General features: G+C 39.9%; 2 protein-coding genes across 3 annotated transcripts; one reads left to right on the top strand and one right to left on the bottom strand.

Moving 5' to 3' along the window:
• Positions 1-425: 425 nt before the first annotated feature.
• LOC131955287 (high affinity copper uptake protein 1-like) lies at positions 426-10,950 on the top strand. 2 transcript variants are annotated; one of them, XM_059319345.1, is made up of 5 exons: positions 426-520; positions 2,816-2,905; positions 7,673-7,775; positions 8,338-8,520; positions 10,077-10,950. In XM_059319345.1, the coding sequence occupies exons 2-5, from the start codon at positions 2,818-2,820 to the stop codon at positions 10,114-10,116; spliced, it is 414 nt and encodes a 137-aa protein (XP_059175328.1). In that variant the 5' UTR covers positions 426-520; positions 2,816-2,817; the 3' UTR covers positions 10,117-10,950. The 2 variants fall into 2 exon arrangements, with proteins under 2 accessions (XP_059175328.1, XP_059175327.1); XM_059319344.1 differs by lacking the exon at positions 426-520 and adding an exon at positions 2,580-2,716.
• Positions 10,951-11,156: 206 nt separating this feature from the next.
• LOC131955286 (protein odr-4 homolog) lies at positions 11,157-16,241 on the bottom strand. Its single transcript, XM_059319343.1, has 11 exons — positions 16,006-16,241; positions 14,693-14,884; positions 14,377-14,472; positions 14,122-14,225; positions 13,685-13,721; positions 13,333-13,470; positions 13,041-13,208; positions 12,819-12,941; positions 12,356-12,611; positions 11,984-12,091; positions 11,157-11,881 (listed from the first exon to the last, which is right to left on the bottom strand). Exons 1-11 carry the CDS (start codon positions 16,099-16,101, stop codon positions 11,817-11,819), a joined length of 1,383 nt encoding a protein of 460 aa, XP_059175326.1. The 5' UTR covers positions 16,102-16,241; the 3' UTR covers positions 11,157-11,816.
• Between the last annotated feature and the right edge of the window lie 1,671 nt (positions 16,242-17,912).

The following is a 17,912-nucleotide window of genomic DNA, read 5'->3' as shown; positions in this document are numbered from 1 at the left end:
AAACAGCCATCAAAAAACGACATAAACAGAATGTTATTGTCGGTGCTACAGTTTTATTTTGTTGCCATCGCGTTATGCAGACATCAGCCGTAAAAATAACGATAACTTTTTTTTACTTGCTCAAATGGTCGCCTTCTTCAATACTCGTCGGGGGTGGGATGGGGGAACAGGGGGGGGGGACAGCATCGTAGAAACTGTTAACTTGTCTTGGTATTTCTTTAAAAGAATTTTTTTTTTAAATTGTAACTTTTTATTAGAGATGATAAAAATCTTCCAGAACTAGCAGGACCCAGCATATATGTGCACGACCCCCCCCCCCTCCCCCAAGTTCTCCAGTCAGTGAAGTGAAGATTGCCACGAGCATCGTATGACATCTCACTCTGATTAGCTGGAATTGTGAGCCGGCAACTAGAGGGACAGGGAGATAACTCGAGCTAACTCTAGTGTACTTAGCACGCTTGGACACTCGTTTCTATGTGACTTGTGGCTCTTTCTTTGGATTAAAATAGCTTTAAAACAGGTCGTTGTATTTGTTCGTTTTTGTTTTGTTTTAATTTTTTCAGGTACCCAGTTGACAAACTATATATATGTTTTGGATGTTGTAGCTTATGTTGAGAAAGTCATTTTCCTTAAGGAGAATAGTATACGTAAATGAACGTTAATGAAGAAGATAAATTCTTTGAAAACTGTGCAACTAATACAAGAAGAACTGGGGCATAGCAGTGAAGTTTTTTTTTCCCTAATGCACAAGTCAGAACACTGGCTAAACTTAGATCTTTTAAATGACCGATCTAAACATCACATTGTAATATAACTTTGCTGCCCTGAGCAAATAGATTTGAGAGGTACTTTGTTGCCCCAAGCAAATAGATTTTACGGTTAATTTGCTGCCCTAATCAAATAGATTTGAGAGGTACTTTGTTGCCCTAAGCAAATAGATTTGAGAGGTACTTTGTTGCCCTAAGCAAATAGATTTGAGAGGTACTTTGTTGCCCCAAGCAAATAGATTTTACGGTTAATTTGCTGCCCTAATCAAATAGATTTGAGAGGTACTTTGTTGCCCTAAGCAAATAGATTTGAGAGGTACTTTGTTGCCCCAAGCAAATAGATTTTACGGTTAATTTGCTGCCCTAAGCAAATAGATTTGAGAGGTACTTTGTTGCCCTAAGCAAATAGATTTGAGAGGTACTTTGTTGCCCCAAGCAAATAGATTTTACGGTTAATTTGCTGCCCTAAGCAAATAGATTTGAGAGGTACTTTGTTGCCCTAAGCAAATAGATTTGAGAGGTACTTTGTTGCCCCAAGCAAATAGATTTTACGGTTAATTTGCTGCCCTAAGCAAATAGATTTGAGAGGTACTTTGTTGCCCTAAGCAAATAGATTTTACGGTTAATTTGCTGCCCTAAGCAAATAGATTTGAGGGTTAAGTATTGGTTACAATAACAAGCGTGCGTGTTACTGTTACTATAGACCAGGGGTCGGCAACCTTTTGAGCCGAAAGAGCCAAAAGTTACAATTTACAACATTACCCGGTTTTTAAAGAGCCACTAACATTTTTATGTCAGTATATATTTTTAGGATTATATATATATATATATATATATATATATATATATATATATATATATATATATATATATCATACTGTATATATAATTTAAAATAAATAGCTTTGAATACATGAAATAATCTCATTTGAATTTGTGTTGAAAGGATCTACTATGAACGTCAGAGTACTTGCATTTGTTTTGAATAGCTCAAATCTCTCACTGAAAACATCCTTCATTTTGGTCACCATCTACAGGACTAGGTCACCATCCACAGAACTAGGTCACCATCTACAGGACTAGGTCACCATCTACAGAACTAGGTCACCATCTACAGGACTGGCCAGTGTCAACCAAAAAGCAGCGCTATTCTGATCGTCAAACGTTTTTATTATTAGCCTCTTGTTTATGTTGGCCGTTTGTTAAAGATAACTTGCGTTTTTTTTCCAATGCTACTTTTTAATTTTGTTGTGACTTTGTAGTCTACAAAACTGTGGCAACTTAACTGTAACCCTAAACTGAAGCGAAAAAGGTTTACTTGCAAAAAGTTTTAATTTCTCTCCCCTACCCCCTCCCACACACACCTAAAAAACACATCATATCCTTAGAATTAATAGCGGGTGTTGATTGATCAACAAGATACTTTGATCAACTTAAAAAACTATCCGTTTAAAAAAATATTGAAGATTTACTGTATATAGGATAGGAAATAGTCAAACATTGGAGATATAACAACCCCATTTAAAAGTAAGCATATAGATCTAGATCTACACTATTTCATATGTCCACAAAAAAAGAGGTTTACAAATAGATCTATTCGTCCATTTTATCAAGATAATTAAATGTATTACGGATATTAGGGACAATTACAAAACATCTTAAGAAATTACACCCCATCCCTTCCATAGTCTTTATTATAAATCAATAAAACAAAGGCCATACGAAACAGATAATTATCCGTGTTGACAGATCAACTATAGACCTAATCAAGATCGACTTAGTCCGTGTATTAGCGGCTACAGTAAACTGTCCGGGTATTTCCGCTGTGATGACATTTAGAAAAGTGAAACACGAAGCGGGGAGAATGAACTTATCGACGTTGTAATTTATCGAGGCTGGCAGTGAAAATCGTTGCCGTGGAAAGGACGAGAGGGTGAACGTTCCCCAGTGTTAGTAGTACACATCTTGACGCGTTTAATCCTACACGGGCTATTGTGTTGTGACCATGTGTGTAGTTCAATGTTTTTTCTGATTGTCTTCCCGTGTAGATATGTTTGAGATGGCGCACGGCCAGGAAGAAGGAGATTTGAACAACTACTTGTTTTCATGGATGGATTCGGTTACCCACTCGACCACAGGTAGGCCCCAATGTTTGTTAGAGGCTCGTGTGTTAGATCTGTTGTTTAGATTCGTGTCTATGAGTTATTAACAGCTACAACGCGATGAACAGTTAGATTATATCGGTATTATATGAGCATGTGTGTTGCTAGTGCTAAAAATAGATGGCCTATTTATTTAGCAATGGCAGTCGATAGTCGCAGTTGACAATAAGAAGTGGGGGAAGAGTGGGTGTGGAGAGAGATAACACACAGCCACAAATATTTCAAGAGAGTGTTTCAGTGGTAGAGATTTTAAAGTAGCAGCTTTAAGTTAATGGTCTTGTTATTTGAGTCAGTTTTGGTTATTGAGGTCGATAATTCAATATCCGCGACCGTGTTCGTGTGGCCTTTCATGTTACTGGACGTGTAACACAACCTCCCTCTTGTTACACAACCTCCCTCTTGTTACACAACCTCCCTCTTGTTACACAACCTCCCTCTTGTTACACAACCTCCCTCTTGTTACACAACCTCCCTCTTGTTACACAACCTCCCTCTTGTTACACAACCTCCCTCTTGTTACACAAACTCCCTCTTGTTACACAACCTCCCTCTTGTTACACAACCTCCCTCTTGTTACACAACCTCCCTCTTGTTACACAACCTCCCTCTTGTTACATAAACTCCCTCTTATTATGTTACACAACCTCCCTCTTGTTACACCGCCTCCCTCTTTAAACCACCACCCTCTTTAAACCACCACATCCCTCCCCCTTAAACACAAACATACTTGATCGTCGTTCACCCGCCCCTCAACAACAGTGTGAAATTGTTAGTCATGTACTGCTCACATATTTTGTTTCTATTTCTGTACACATGCACGCTTCTCCTCTCTCCTCCTATATTCCTCCCATCAACACACCCCCTCCCTTATCCCTCCCATCAACACACCCTCCCCTCCCATATCCCTCCCATCAACACACCCCCTCCCTTATCCCTCACATCAACACACCCTCCCCTCCCATATCCCTCCCATCAACACACCCTCCCCTCCCATATCCCTCCCATCAACACACCCTCCCCTCCCGTATTCCTCCCATCAACACACCCTCCTCCCATCAACACACCCTCCTCCCGTATCCCTCCCATCAACACACCCTCCTCCCGTATCCCTCCCATCAACACACCCTCCTCCCATATCCTTCCCATCAACACACCCTCCTCCCATATCCTTCCCATCAACACACCCTCCTCCCATATCCCTCCCATATCCCTCCCATCAACACACCCTCCTCCCATATCCCTCCCATCAACACACCCTCCTCCCATATCCCTCCCATATCCCTCCCATCAACACACCCTCCTCCCATATCCCTCCCATCAACACACCCTCCTCCCATCAACACACCCCCTCCCTTATCCCTCCCATCAACACACCCTCCTCCCATATCCCTCCCATCAACACACCCTCCTCCCATATCCCTCCCATCAACACACCCTCCTCCCATATCCCTCCCATCAACACACCCTCCTCCCATCAACACACCCCCTCCCTTATCCCTCCCATCAACACACCCTCCTCCCATATCCCTCCCATATCCCTCCCATCAACACACCCTCCTCCTATATCCCTCCCATCAACACACCCTCCTCCTATATCCCTCCCATCAACACACCCTCCTCCCATATCCCTCCCATCAACACACCCTCCTCCCATATCCCTCCCATCAACACACCCTCCTCCTATATCCCTCCCATCAACACACCCTCCTCCTATATCCCTCCCATCAACACACCCTCCTCCTATATCCCTCCCATCAACACACCCTCCTCCCATATCCCTCCCATCAACACACCCTCCTCCTATATCCCTCCCATCAACACACCCTCCTCCTATATCCCTCCCATCAACACACCCTCCTCCCATATCCCTCCCATCAACACACCCTCCTCCTATATCCCTCCCATCAACACACCCTCCTCCCATATCCCTCCCATCAACACACCCTCCTCCTATATCCCTCCCATCAACACACCCTCCTCCTATATCCCTCCCATCAACACACCCTCCTCCCATATCCCTCCCATCAACACACCCTCCTCCTATATCCCTCCCATCAACACACCCTCCTCCTATATCCCTCCCATCAACACACCCTCCTCCTATATCCCTCCCATCAACACACCCTCCTCCCATATCCCTCCCATCAACACACCCTCCTCCTATATCCCTCCCATCAACACACCCTCCTCCTATATCCCTCCCATTAACACAGCATAACGTCGCCTCCTATCCCGTACATCAAACACGAGTGACCCGGAGAAGTGAAAGGATCAGCTATGGTAACGTAAAGTCAACAAGAGATGACTGTAGGGAAAGGAAGAAAATATATCTAGATCAGTCGCCTACTTGTGCAGTTACTAATCTATACAACATACAGGAAGGGGGGGGGGTCATTGTGTTGTGTTGTAAGGGTAGTGGACGGTGTGAGTCTAAGATATTACCCCCCCCTGGATTATATCCAGCTCCCCATCCCTAACACTAATCCTAACCCTACGGTTATCCTTAACCTATCTCTATTCGTATCTGTATCTCTAAATGTTTTGGCTGAGTGGGGGGGGGGGGGGGGGGGGGTAATGTATGTCATCCTGCAGTTGTTTTAGACGAGGGTGGGAAATGTACATCTGGTCATCCTAGCTGGAGTAGGGGGGGGGGGTGAAGGTCCAGGTCGATATAGGTATATAAGGTGACTCTGCCTTTGATTCTCAGTTTTCGTTTTGTGAAGTATCTCCAGTTTACAGGTGCTGAAATTAACGAATTGACACATCATATGCTACAAATGGCTTACAAATTGTTAATAAATGTCGCTGTGGGCGATTACGTTCAATACCGTTTAAATTGAACAAATGGCTGCATTAATTTCTTGGCCAAGACCAAAGCAACAGTCTGATGATACTTTTTGAACAAGCAACGCAACTGAACATCTGCTGTGTTGTGTAATTCATTGAAAAGAAAAATGTCTTAAACTATTATAATCAACACAAGTGTGTGTCGTATTGACCAGGTGAGGGGGCGGGGCATATTTGTTTTGGTATGACAAAGTGGTTTCTAAGTTTGTATACACCATAAGTGGGGTGGTACGTAAACTTTTTATAACCTCGTCACAACCTAAACACCACCAACACATCTTAGCACCATTAACACATCACCAACACATCTTAGCACCATCAACACATCACCTACACATCTTAACACCATCTACACATCACTTACACATCTTAGCCCCACCAACACATCTTAACACCACCTACACATCACACCTAACCCTAACCCTATCATCAACTAAACATCTTATCACCACCTACACATCATCTACACATATGAATACCATCAACACATCACATACACATCACCTACATATGTTATCACCACCTACACATCACATACACATCTTAATACCATCTACACATCACATACACATCTTATCACCACCTACACATCACATACACATCTTAATACCATCTACACATCACATACACATCTTATCACCACCTACACATCACATACACATCTTAATACCATCTACACATCACATACACATCTTATCACCACCTACACATCACATACACATCTTAATACCATCTACACATCACATACACATCTTATCACCATCTACACATCACATACACATCTTATCACCATCTACACATCACATACACATCTTATCACCATCTACACATCACATACACATCACCTACACATCACATCACCACCAACACATGGCGACCACAGCATGCCCCCCCCCCCCCCACCAGTTACACTGTCGGCCTATACGAGATGTAGCTTTAAAACTTCAAAGATTGCCGAGCCAGTGTAATCATACCCTCTTTAGAATAATGAGTGCTCTAAAAGAGTATTGCTAACTTAATAGCTGCCTAATTAATGGCCGCTAACTTAATGACCACTTAATTAATGGTTGCCAAGCAATAAGAATGGAGCAGACGTGGATGTAAAATCGCGTGACGTCATTTATATACGTCAGCTAAGAATAAGACTTTTGTCCAAAAGTTGTTTTTAAATATTTTTTTAGCTGCTTAGCAATGAACCTAATGTTTCTTAAACTCGAATCTTGGTCTTTATGTGACTTGACCATATTAGAGTATATCACGTAGGCCCATGTGTCACGTAATTGTATATTTTATATCGTACACTAGCTGTCGTGTTTGCAGTGGCGTTACTAGTCGGGGGCGGAGGGTGCGGTCCCCAAAGGGTGACACTGTTCAGGGGTTGGCACCAGGATGAGAATCCGTACAATTTACTTTCAAAATAATATTTTATCAGATAAAATAAAAAATAGTACGGGGAGAGGGGTGTCTGACTTTATATTTTGTTCTAGCTTTAGCTGTTCTGTCTGACTTTATATTTTGTTCTAGCTTTAGCTGTTCTGTCTGACTTTATATTTTGTTCTAGCTTTAGCTGTTGTGTCTGACTTTATATTTTGTTCTAGCTTTAGCTGTTGTGTCTGACTTTATATTTTGTTCTAGCTTTAGCTGTTGTGTCTGACTTTATATTTTGTTCTAGCTTTAGCTGTTCTGTCTGACTTTATATTTTGTTCTAGCTTTAGCTGTTCTGTCTGACTTTATATTTTGTTCTAGCTTTAGCTGTTCTGTCTGACTTTATATTTTGTTCTAGCTTCAGCTGTTGTTGACTTTATATTTTGTTCTAGCTTTAGCTGTTCTGTCTGACTTTATATTTTGTTCTAGCTTTAGCTGTTGTGCCTGACTATATTTTTGTTCTACTTCCAGGTCTAGCTATAATGACGGTTGTTGTTTTCCTACTTTCGGTTATGCTTGAGAGCATGAACGCTGGGACGAAACGGCTGAGGTCAAGGCCGCTCTTCTGGATCAGGTCTGGTCACTTCGTATGTTCTTAGATTCCAGGGAGTTGGTGCGGGCTTGTATGTGAGGAGCAGAGTTTCTTCCAGGCATCTCTTCGCCCCCCCGAAAAATTTTTACCGCCCCCCCGAACGAAATGAAATTTATATATTTTATAACAGTGTCCGCCCCCCCGAAGAAAGTTTACCGCCCCCCCGAAGATTTCAAGCGCCCCCCCCCCCGGAGAAAAAAGTCTGGAAGAAACACTGGTGAGGAGTTGGTGTGGGTTTGTATGTGAGGAGTTGGTGTGGGCTTGTATGTGAGGAGTTGGTGTGGGCTTATATGTGAGGAGTTGGTGTGGGCTTGTATGTGAGGAGTTGGTGTGGGCTTGTATGTGAGGAGTTGGTGTGGGCTTGTATGTGAGGAGTTGATGTGGGCTTGTATGTGAGGAGTTGATGTGGGCTTGTATGTGAGGAGTTGGTGTGGGCTTGTATGTGAGATGATAGTGCAACTGATTTGAAGCATATTGTTCCCTAGCAATCTCATAACGTGTATGACGTCACTATACTAATGTGAGGCCACGACTGTCTCCCCAGGTCACGAGCTGTGACGTCAGCCCTCCACAACCTCCTGGCCACCCTGGTTCACGCCGTGTCCGTGTCCCTGATGTTTCTGCTCATGCTGGTCTTTATGACGTTAAACCCCTGGCTGTGTTCGGCCATCATCCTGGGCGCTATAGTCGGATATTTGTTGTTTAACTGGAGCACGACATGGGACAGGTAAGCACGAGGGGGGGGGGGGGGGTAAGCTGTGGTATTGTGTCTAGGCTACAGTAGCAGGGGGGGGGAATAATTGTAACTTTGGCTTACAACTTGAGAGAAATTACTCAATTACTGTCATCATTTCCCGTCACTCCTACTGGAGTAGGCTTATGTGCCACCGGATACACTCTCTGTCCTGCTGGAGTATGGGCCACCAACTCCAGAGTTATCTGTCCTGCTGGAGTATGGGCCACTAACTCCAGATCTCCAGAGTTCTCTGTCCTGCTGGAGTATGGGCCACTAACTCCAGATCTCCAGAGTTCTCTGTCCTGCTGGAGTATGGGCCACTAACTCCAGATATCCAGAGTTCTCTGTCCTGCTGGAGTATGGGCCACTAACTCCAGATCTCTAGGGTTCTCTGTCCTGCTGGAGTATGAGCCACCAACTACAGCTCTCCAGAGTTCTCTGTCCTGCTGGAGTATGGGCCACCAACTACAGCTCTCCAGAGTTCTCTGCCCTGCTGGAGTATGGGCCACCAACTACAGCTCTCCAGAGTTCTCTGTCCTGCTGGAGTATGGGCCACCAACTACAGCTCTCCAGAGTTCTCTGTCCTGCTGGAGTATGGGCCACCAACTACAGCTCTCCAGAGTTCTCTGTCCTGCTAGAGTATGGGCCACCAACTACAGCTCTCCAGAGTTCTCTGTCCTGCTAGAGTATGGGCCACCAACTACAGCTCTCCAGAGTTCTCTGTCCTGCTGGAGTATGGGCCACCAACTACAGCTCTCCAGAGTTCTCTGTCCTGCTGGAGTATGGGCCACCAACTACAGCTCTCCAGAGTTCTCTGTCCTGCTGGAGTATGGGCCACCAACTACAGCTCTCCAGAGTTCTCTGTCCTGCTGGAGTATGGGCCACCAACTACAGCTCTCCAGAGTTCTCTGTCCTGCTGGAGTATGGGCCACCAACTACAGCTCTCCAGAGTTCTCTGTCCTGCTGGAGTATGGGCCACCAACTACAGCTCTCCAGAGTTCTCTGTCCTGCTGGAGTATGGGCCACCAACTACAGCTCTCCAGAGTTCTCTGTCCTGCTGGAGTATGGGCCACCAACTACAGCTCTCCTGAGTTCTCTGTCCTGCTGGAGTATGGGCCACCAACTACAGCTCTCCATGTGTGACCTATCCTTATTTAATCTGTCACGTTCTTATTGCCAGTTGTTTTGGGATAGTCTCTTTTGTACCAACCTTGAGGGCTCCATTTATTACCTTCTAGGTGGCCAACTGCACAATGTCTGCCCCACTTTTCAGTGTCTTGGCCATCTGTTCAGTACCTGGCCATCTGTCCAGTATCTGGCCAACAAATTAGGACCTCAGACAGCTGATTTTTGTAGTCAGTAAACTTGCTGGATTTCCATAAACTTTTTACTCTATGAAGGCAGCTATTGCTATCCCAACCTTTGGTCCCAATCTTACATAGTTATGTGAAATTAATGTGTACCCAGTAAGGTTAAATCAGTTACTAAGTAAACAACTAATTTCCTTTTTGATTTTCTAACACAGTGTTTTCTGTTTCTCCCTCTAGTGAGCCAATAGAAAAATATGTTCTGTCAACCAATAGATGACTAGCTGTGATTAAAGGCAACCTCCATGTTCTCCACAAGATTCGAACACAGCACTGCGGCTACACAATACTTGAACAGAATGAAAGCACACCAGGATAAAACATCCACACTGTCACACACACAAATAACAATCACACTGTCATACACACACACACAAATAATAACCACACTGTCATACACATAAATAATCATTGTATGAAACATGTTTACACATCGCCACATACACACATAACCACATACATGTAGCTGGGGGGGACATGGCTCTTTACATTCCTAAAGACAGGGTTGTTTTGTTGTACTATAATCAAACTTTTGCCCTCACTCACCTATGCCAGTCTTAACATGAGTTTTTTCAACAAGTGATATTATTTATTTATTCTACAATAGTTAATACAAAAATATAATTGAAAAATTAATTAACCTCGACTATTATTTAAAAAATAAGAAAAAAAAAATTCTATCTGTCAAAGGACGAACCCAAGGGTATATTTTTCTGATGATGGTTATTTACCATTTAACAAATTCAAATGATTTCCTATGCTATTGTATACATGATATCAGCCATATTTTTACTTCAATCAAACCACTACTGAGGTGACATCAAATATAGTTTAAGAATAATAAATTAATTATATTTATAGCCTAACTAAGTTTTAAGTATACACAGGGCCAATTTGTTTTTAAAAATCTTATTCTCTCCCCTTTGACCCCAACGTAAATACAAGGTTTCATTAGTCATGAACATTTTAAAACTTCTCATTGTTGTCCCACATTAGTTATGATTGTTTTTGTTCATTCGGCATGTATAAACCCAATAAATCTATCTATAAAGAATACTTTTGTGTTTTTTTCCAATATTTGATTAGTTACCAAGACTTATTCTGTACAGTGTAAAGTTTAAGTTGCTGATGCCATAGAAAACACTAGGTAGGAATTGTAAAAATGTCTGGTGAACCAAAATTTCCTAAAGAGATCTGAACATAATTAAAGATACATAAGTGGAACAAACCGGTTGGTGTCTCAACATTACAAAGCCCAGTTTTGAATTCAAATACTTTCTTTTTATACCTGCAATTGTTTACAAACATGTCAAACACAAGGCAGAAAGTTAATGAGCAGGGGAGACAATCTGGTGCAATGGATGTAATAAGGGACAAAACTTAATTGTTTTGACTAGTGTGTTTTATTTCTAGAGTCTAAAAAAAAATCCAGAGTTGATTTAAAACAAAAACATTCAGTTGTTAAAAATGTCAGAAATAAAATATCCAGCTTTGAACAGGCACATCTCCTGCAGACAGACAGGGAAACAAATGTTCACATCTTATGTTCCACATTTAGCAGGACAGTTTTACAATGATATCATCACATGGGAAACAAATGTTCATATCTTATGTTCCACATTTAGCAGGACAGTTTTACAATGACATCACATGGGAAACAAATGTTCATATCTTATGTTCCACATTTAGCAGGACAGTTTTACAATGACATCACATGGGAAACAAATGTTCATATCTTATGTTCCACATTTAGCAGGACAGTTTTACAATGATATCAACACATGGGAAACAAATGTTCATATCTTATGTTCCACATTTAGCAGGACAGTTTTACAATGACATCATCACACTCTCCCCACACAGACGTGAGTAAATGCCCAGGTGTTGACCCAGTAAATGCTGTCAGAAGTGGGTCACGCATCAATTAATGTACAAATAAGAGATCCATGTGGCCAAAACAGCAACCATACAAACTAGAGCAGCACCTGAAGAACAAGAAAATATTTGCAACACACCATTGGTTATTTTAAAAGCTACACACCATTGGTTATTTTAAAAGCTACACGCCTTAGGACAAATTGTTTTACCTAAATAAGCTTTGGCCATGGTTTTCTTATCTGGCTGTGGCACGACCAAGGATTGGTGACTGCTCATACAAGATAATGAGGAGGGGCAGCTCCAGGTGTCATCATCGGCTAAAACATTTATCAAATTTTATTCTGCTGATCAAATGGTAATATTAGTATAATCAACTTTTCTGGACTACCTTGATGTTTAGTTTTGTGTAAAACAAAATTTAAACAATTAAAGCCTATCAAAAACTTAATAACAAATAATAGAAGCTCTAACAAAATTTCTAAATAAAAGTTATTTTTAAAAATGATGAGTCAGCTAAAAAAAAAAAACCTGAACCGTCAAATGTGTGAGGAGCAACTAGTGTTTGTTATACAATTAATCACCTGCACTTTTCTCCGTCTCCTCAAGATCCTCTACCTCCACATCCAACAGTTCCTTGATCCTATCCCGCACTTCTTCTTGTTTCTCATCCTGAAAGACGTAATCACAAACCTGCACGTCACAGTGCGGCAGCTGACAGAACAAGCGTACAGGAGGGTCGTACACATCACTGCCTTGTTTACCTTCTGTCACATTAAATTCTTCACACAAAAGTTCACAGCGAGCCATCAAACTACGGATCACATCCATCTTAATAGCCTGAAAGTAAAAACATTAAATTCTTCACACAAAAGCTCACAGCGAGCCATCAAACTACGGATCACATCCATCTTAATAGCCTGAAAGTAAAAACATCAAATTAATCATCACATCCTAACCAACTAAACTGATAACAGTTATTTTATGTTGAGTAAAGTGACTGACATAACGTTTAATTAACAGCAAACGTGATAAGGAGCAACAAACCTCAACAGCATCCCCTACAGTAGCTTTAGCCGAGACAAAAGCTCGGACTATTGTTGTACCCATCATGTTGATTGTAGCCTGGGAGGAAACTGTAACAGGGTCTGATGAGGTTTCTGGACGAAGCTAGTATAAAAATAATTTCTATTACAAAGTAGTTCTTTTAATTAATGAGTAATTTAATAAAAATTACACTTACAAGTTATTATGTACTTAAAAACTTACAAATGGTAAATAAATAGCAACGTCTTGTGTTAGCTTTAAGTCAGTGTTACTTCCTTTACCGCCTTTTCCTCTTTTCTCTTGAATGAGTGGCTCAGATGGATCTCTGATGGAGTCACCTATCACCACTATACTTCTTTTCACTGTATCACAAAACTCAACAAGGCCCAGCTTAAATATACAACATAAAAGTTGCTTTTTAGAATTGTAAATGTAATGAACATCATTAGCAGGAGTAGCCTATAATGTCTGATTTTAGCAATATCTGATTTTAGAATTGGTAGCATATAATTACCTGAATTTGTTTTAAAAGTGATTGTGACTTGCTTTCAACAGGAACTGTAATTGGAATGTCAAGGTTAATTTGGGAAGTGAGTTTAATCCACTTGCTATCTCCTGTTTGATATTTCCATTCAGCTGGTCTCATAGCACTCTGAAACAGCACAGTCAGCAAAGAAATTAATAGATTGAATACTATAATACTAGCTTTTAAATATAAATATTCAACCAACGTTAAAGAAAAATGTAATAAAAAATGTAACAGCTTTAGATAACAATAAAATGAACAAAGATAGAATTTTCAAACCCTCCGGTAAAAGGTAAAAAAAAAACTTTAAATCAACAAACGAGTAAATCAAATATCTCACCTTTATGTCTGCAGCGTCAACAGTAACACAAGTCAACCTAGAAAAAGATTTGTACAAATTTAAGTGCAAAGGTTTGAATTTTTCAGCTTTTGTTTTGTAATGCTAATTATCTCATTTGAACATAAAATGTTTGTATTTTCAAATTATTTCTAAAAGTAAAAATAAGTAACTAATCGGTTATTTACTAGTAAAATGTACACTTTGTTTCTATGCAATTAAAGTGATATTTTAAAATGAACAACATTAGAAAGATTAGACATAGATTCAGTAGATTTATTGATTGAATCCAATCTAGCATCAATGAAGTGTTTATATGTAGAAAAATAGAACAAAATGAAGAGCTAAAATGGCAGTTTACACTTTTGTTTGCCTTGTAAGCTTTGGTTATTCACTAAAGAACAAAATAGCAGAAGAATCCACAACACAGAAAAACTTACTTCTTACTTGAAGTGTCCATCTGTAAAAGAATTCTTTCTGTTATTTCCCCAGCAATAGTGAGAACAGAATTTCTAGTTAGTTGCTTGTAAACACTGTGCAGCATCTTGATACAGAATAAAAATAAAGTGAGTGTAATAGATGAGATAGCAAAAAATACTTTTTTTTTATAAAATTAAACATCCGAATTTTTTGATGGTTAGCAGTTTAGATAAAACAAGAAAAATCATTTTAAAAAGCATTTTATGTTACAAAACCTGTTTAAGTTTGCTTTGAGCATTTTTTAACATCACTGGTGGGGCAATTGCAAAGAGACCAATAACACTGAGTCCACCAGGCAGCATTCGAGAAACCTGAAACAAATGGTCAGAAATTTTCTTATCTTGTAAACATAATTCACAATGCTAGGAAGATTATTAATGTTGAAATAATTGTGTAATTACAATAGTATAATACTGAAAGTAAATCTGGAGGTTCAACAAACACTTGAATGCAAGCGGACCATCAAGCCATAATAACATGAGCAGCATTTCATTCAATTGTTTTGCAAGATGGGCTGAGTTAAAATAATACCTGCTTAGCATGGGTAGACACCCATTTTTCATCAAGCTGATCCATTGACACTGGGTGCTCAAGAGCTGGATTTTTCTTCTTTGTTTTAATGCTGTCGCCAGATTCATCATCACCATTCTCCTCGCTGACCTCATCTTCTACTGGATCTGGTGTACGAGCTATGTGCACAACATAATCACGCTGGGCTGTCAGCTAAAACAATATAAAAACATTAGGCCTACAATATTAATTATTTCTAGACCTAGATTCTAAATTTACATACAACACTCGTAATCAATCAACTAAAATCAATTTGTTTAGTTGAAGACCTTTTTCCTCGCACATTTAAAAAAAAACCCAGCATAATACGGCCATAATAAAAAACAGTGAAATAAAAAAAGTGTCTTGTAATTTAACATGGTATTCAAGTAAGCTACTGTTACTGCACTATCATGTATGCTTATGACTCACAATTTTTTGCCAATGTTGTTTTGCATTTTCCGAAGATCTTCTAGATTCTAGATCTACATCTACTCTACTCCTCTGGCAGCCTATCTGCTAGCTAGAATCTTCTACTTTCTACTACACACACACTAGGGTATGCCTTAGTATTAGTAATCAGTTATCACTAAATCAAATTTTTATTGAAGACTAAGAAAAAGTAAGAAGACTAAATCTAGTAGATCTAGATCTAAATCTAGATCCTATATTGATCTACTCAACTAATTCTAAGAAATGTGTTGTGCCTAAAAAAATTAATAAAAAAAAAAAAGGGTAATCTATCGTTTTGGGTACGTAAAATCGCCCGCAATTTGTAATGTGAAAAACAGGTGACTCCTTAAATTTTAATAATTATTTCACATTTTGAGGAGGATTTATGTATTAAAAAATTCAAAAATGTTTCCTTGATTCATTTATGTACCTGTTTTTAAACAATTGAATTAAAACTTTTCCGTAATAAATGAAGACTAGCGATGTTTCCAACAGATGCAACCATGCTCTTTTACTATAACAGCCATCTTGTCTAAGTTTTATTTTTATAAGCTTTTAGCGCCAGATTCAGGGGGAAGCCACTCTATTTTACAAATGGCTGCTGTTTATATAGCAAATCTTGCTCTCAGACACTGCTGTTTAAAGTTAATTTCTGGCCTATATCGATATATTTAGCCATTGATTTAGGTTTATTATTCATTTATCTATAATATTTGACACAAAAGTATGACAATATACTTCTATTAAAGCCTTGACAATGAGGTAACGTTTTCGTACATAAATAGCCGCGGGCGATTTTACGTACCCAAAACGATAGATTACCAAAAAAAGCCTTTCCGTACCTGTCCGATTATTACACCAACAAACCATTTGTTTTCTTTTAGAAGTTTTCCAATATATTTTTCTACCCCTTCGTCTGCAATAATGGATCTACCCATCTTTAAACTAACGAACACATCTAGATCAACTAGAATCTAGATTTGCTATAAACTAAACTATTCAATCATATGTCACAGCTTACAGTGGCATACACTGTGTGTTTGTTTGTACACAGGAACCACATACGACACAAAGTGTGGACAAACAAAAGATGGAAATCTAATTACCGCAACATTTACAGTTTAAAAAAAATTAAAGTAGTCTATTTTGATTTGCTACAAGACCGCTTAAACTCCGCTTAAACACAACTTTGTAACAGATTTATCACCAATAAGGAAAATCATGCCATACTCATAGGGGGAGAGGGGGGGGTGAGTGTGGGTGGAGTGGGGGGGGGGGGGGTGTGGCAGAAAGTGTGACGATACACTTAAAGTGGATGTAAACTTTGTTGAGACGATATGTGACGACGGGGAGGGGTGTTTTAGTGACAAGTTAAATTATTATTACTTGTGTTATATATATATATATATATATATATATATATATATATATATATATATATATATATATATATATATATATATATATATATATAAAACACAAGTAATAATAATTTAACTTATAATTTATTTATTAATTATAATTATTAATTTATTTATACTTATAATAATTTATATATATATATATATATATATATATATATATATATATATATATATATATATATATATATATATATATATATATATATATATATATATATATATATATATATATACATATACATACATACAGCCTATAAACAGATATTGGGTGCTTAAATATTCTTAGGTTAAATTATTTGCGACAGAAGTATATGTAGGCTCAGAGGCGTAGCGACCGTTCCCGGCGCCCAGGGACAAACTTTCGATTTGCCCCCCCCCCCCCTTTCGAACTTTCGATTTGCACCCCCTCGAACTTTTCGTTTGCAGCCCCCCTCAAACTTTCAATTTGTTTTTCCAACCCATTTTGCCCCCCCCCCAGAGGCGTAGCGATGGGGGGGCAGGGGGGTACATATGTCCCCGGGCGCCGACCTTAGGGGGCGCCAAAATGGGTTGTAAAAACAAATTAAAATGTCATTTTAGCTGCATTTTTGCATTATAAACAGTTTGAGGGGGGTGCAAATCGACTTTGCTCCCGAGGGGGGCGCCAAATTGAAATTTTGTACCCGGGCGCAGGGAAGGTTCGCTACGCCTCTGCCCCCCCCAAGGTCGGCGACCTGGGACATGTGTCCGTCCTCCCCAGCCCCCCCCCCCCTTTCGCTACGCCTCTGTGTCGGCTTGATCCTGTTGTACCAGTACCTTCCCATTTCCCCTCAGTCACACATCGTCACAAAAACCTAGACACCCCCCCCCCCCCAAATAACATCACACCTCAGCCTACACCCCCTACCCTTTCTCAAAATTGCAGTTGACATTTTCTGAAAACATCAATATTTTTTCAAAATCTTGTCTGAACTCTGTCAACATAGAGTATTTTAGTCAATTCCTATTACAATTTTTAAAACGCGAAGTAACGGCTAAAACTGGTTTTCTAACATTGCTTTTTATAATGCAAAAGTGTGACGTCAAAATACACTATTGTCCAAATTGTTCTAACAACACGACATGTGTATATATATATATATATATACGAGAAAAATGGCCCGTTGAGGAAGGGTACAACGGGCGCTAGGCTGATAGTGCTGTCTCCTTTCTCTAAACTAAAACCAACCCACCCCCCACACACCACCCCCACCCCCCCACCCCCACACACCACCCCCACCCCCCCACCACACCCCCCCACCCCCACCCTCACACACCACCCCCCACCCCCACCCCACCCCCCCACA

The sequence above is a fragment of the Physella acuta genome, unplaced genomic scaffold (assembly GCF_028476545.2).
Source record: "Physella acuta isolate Inbredline_101_S28 unplaced genomic scaffold, ASM2847654v3 ptg001062l, whole genome shotgun sequence".
NCBI lineage: Eukaryota > Metazoa > Mollusca > Gastropoda > Physidae > Physella > Physella acuta.
This window is presented reverse-complemented; position numbering and strand designations above follow the sequence as displayed.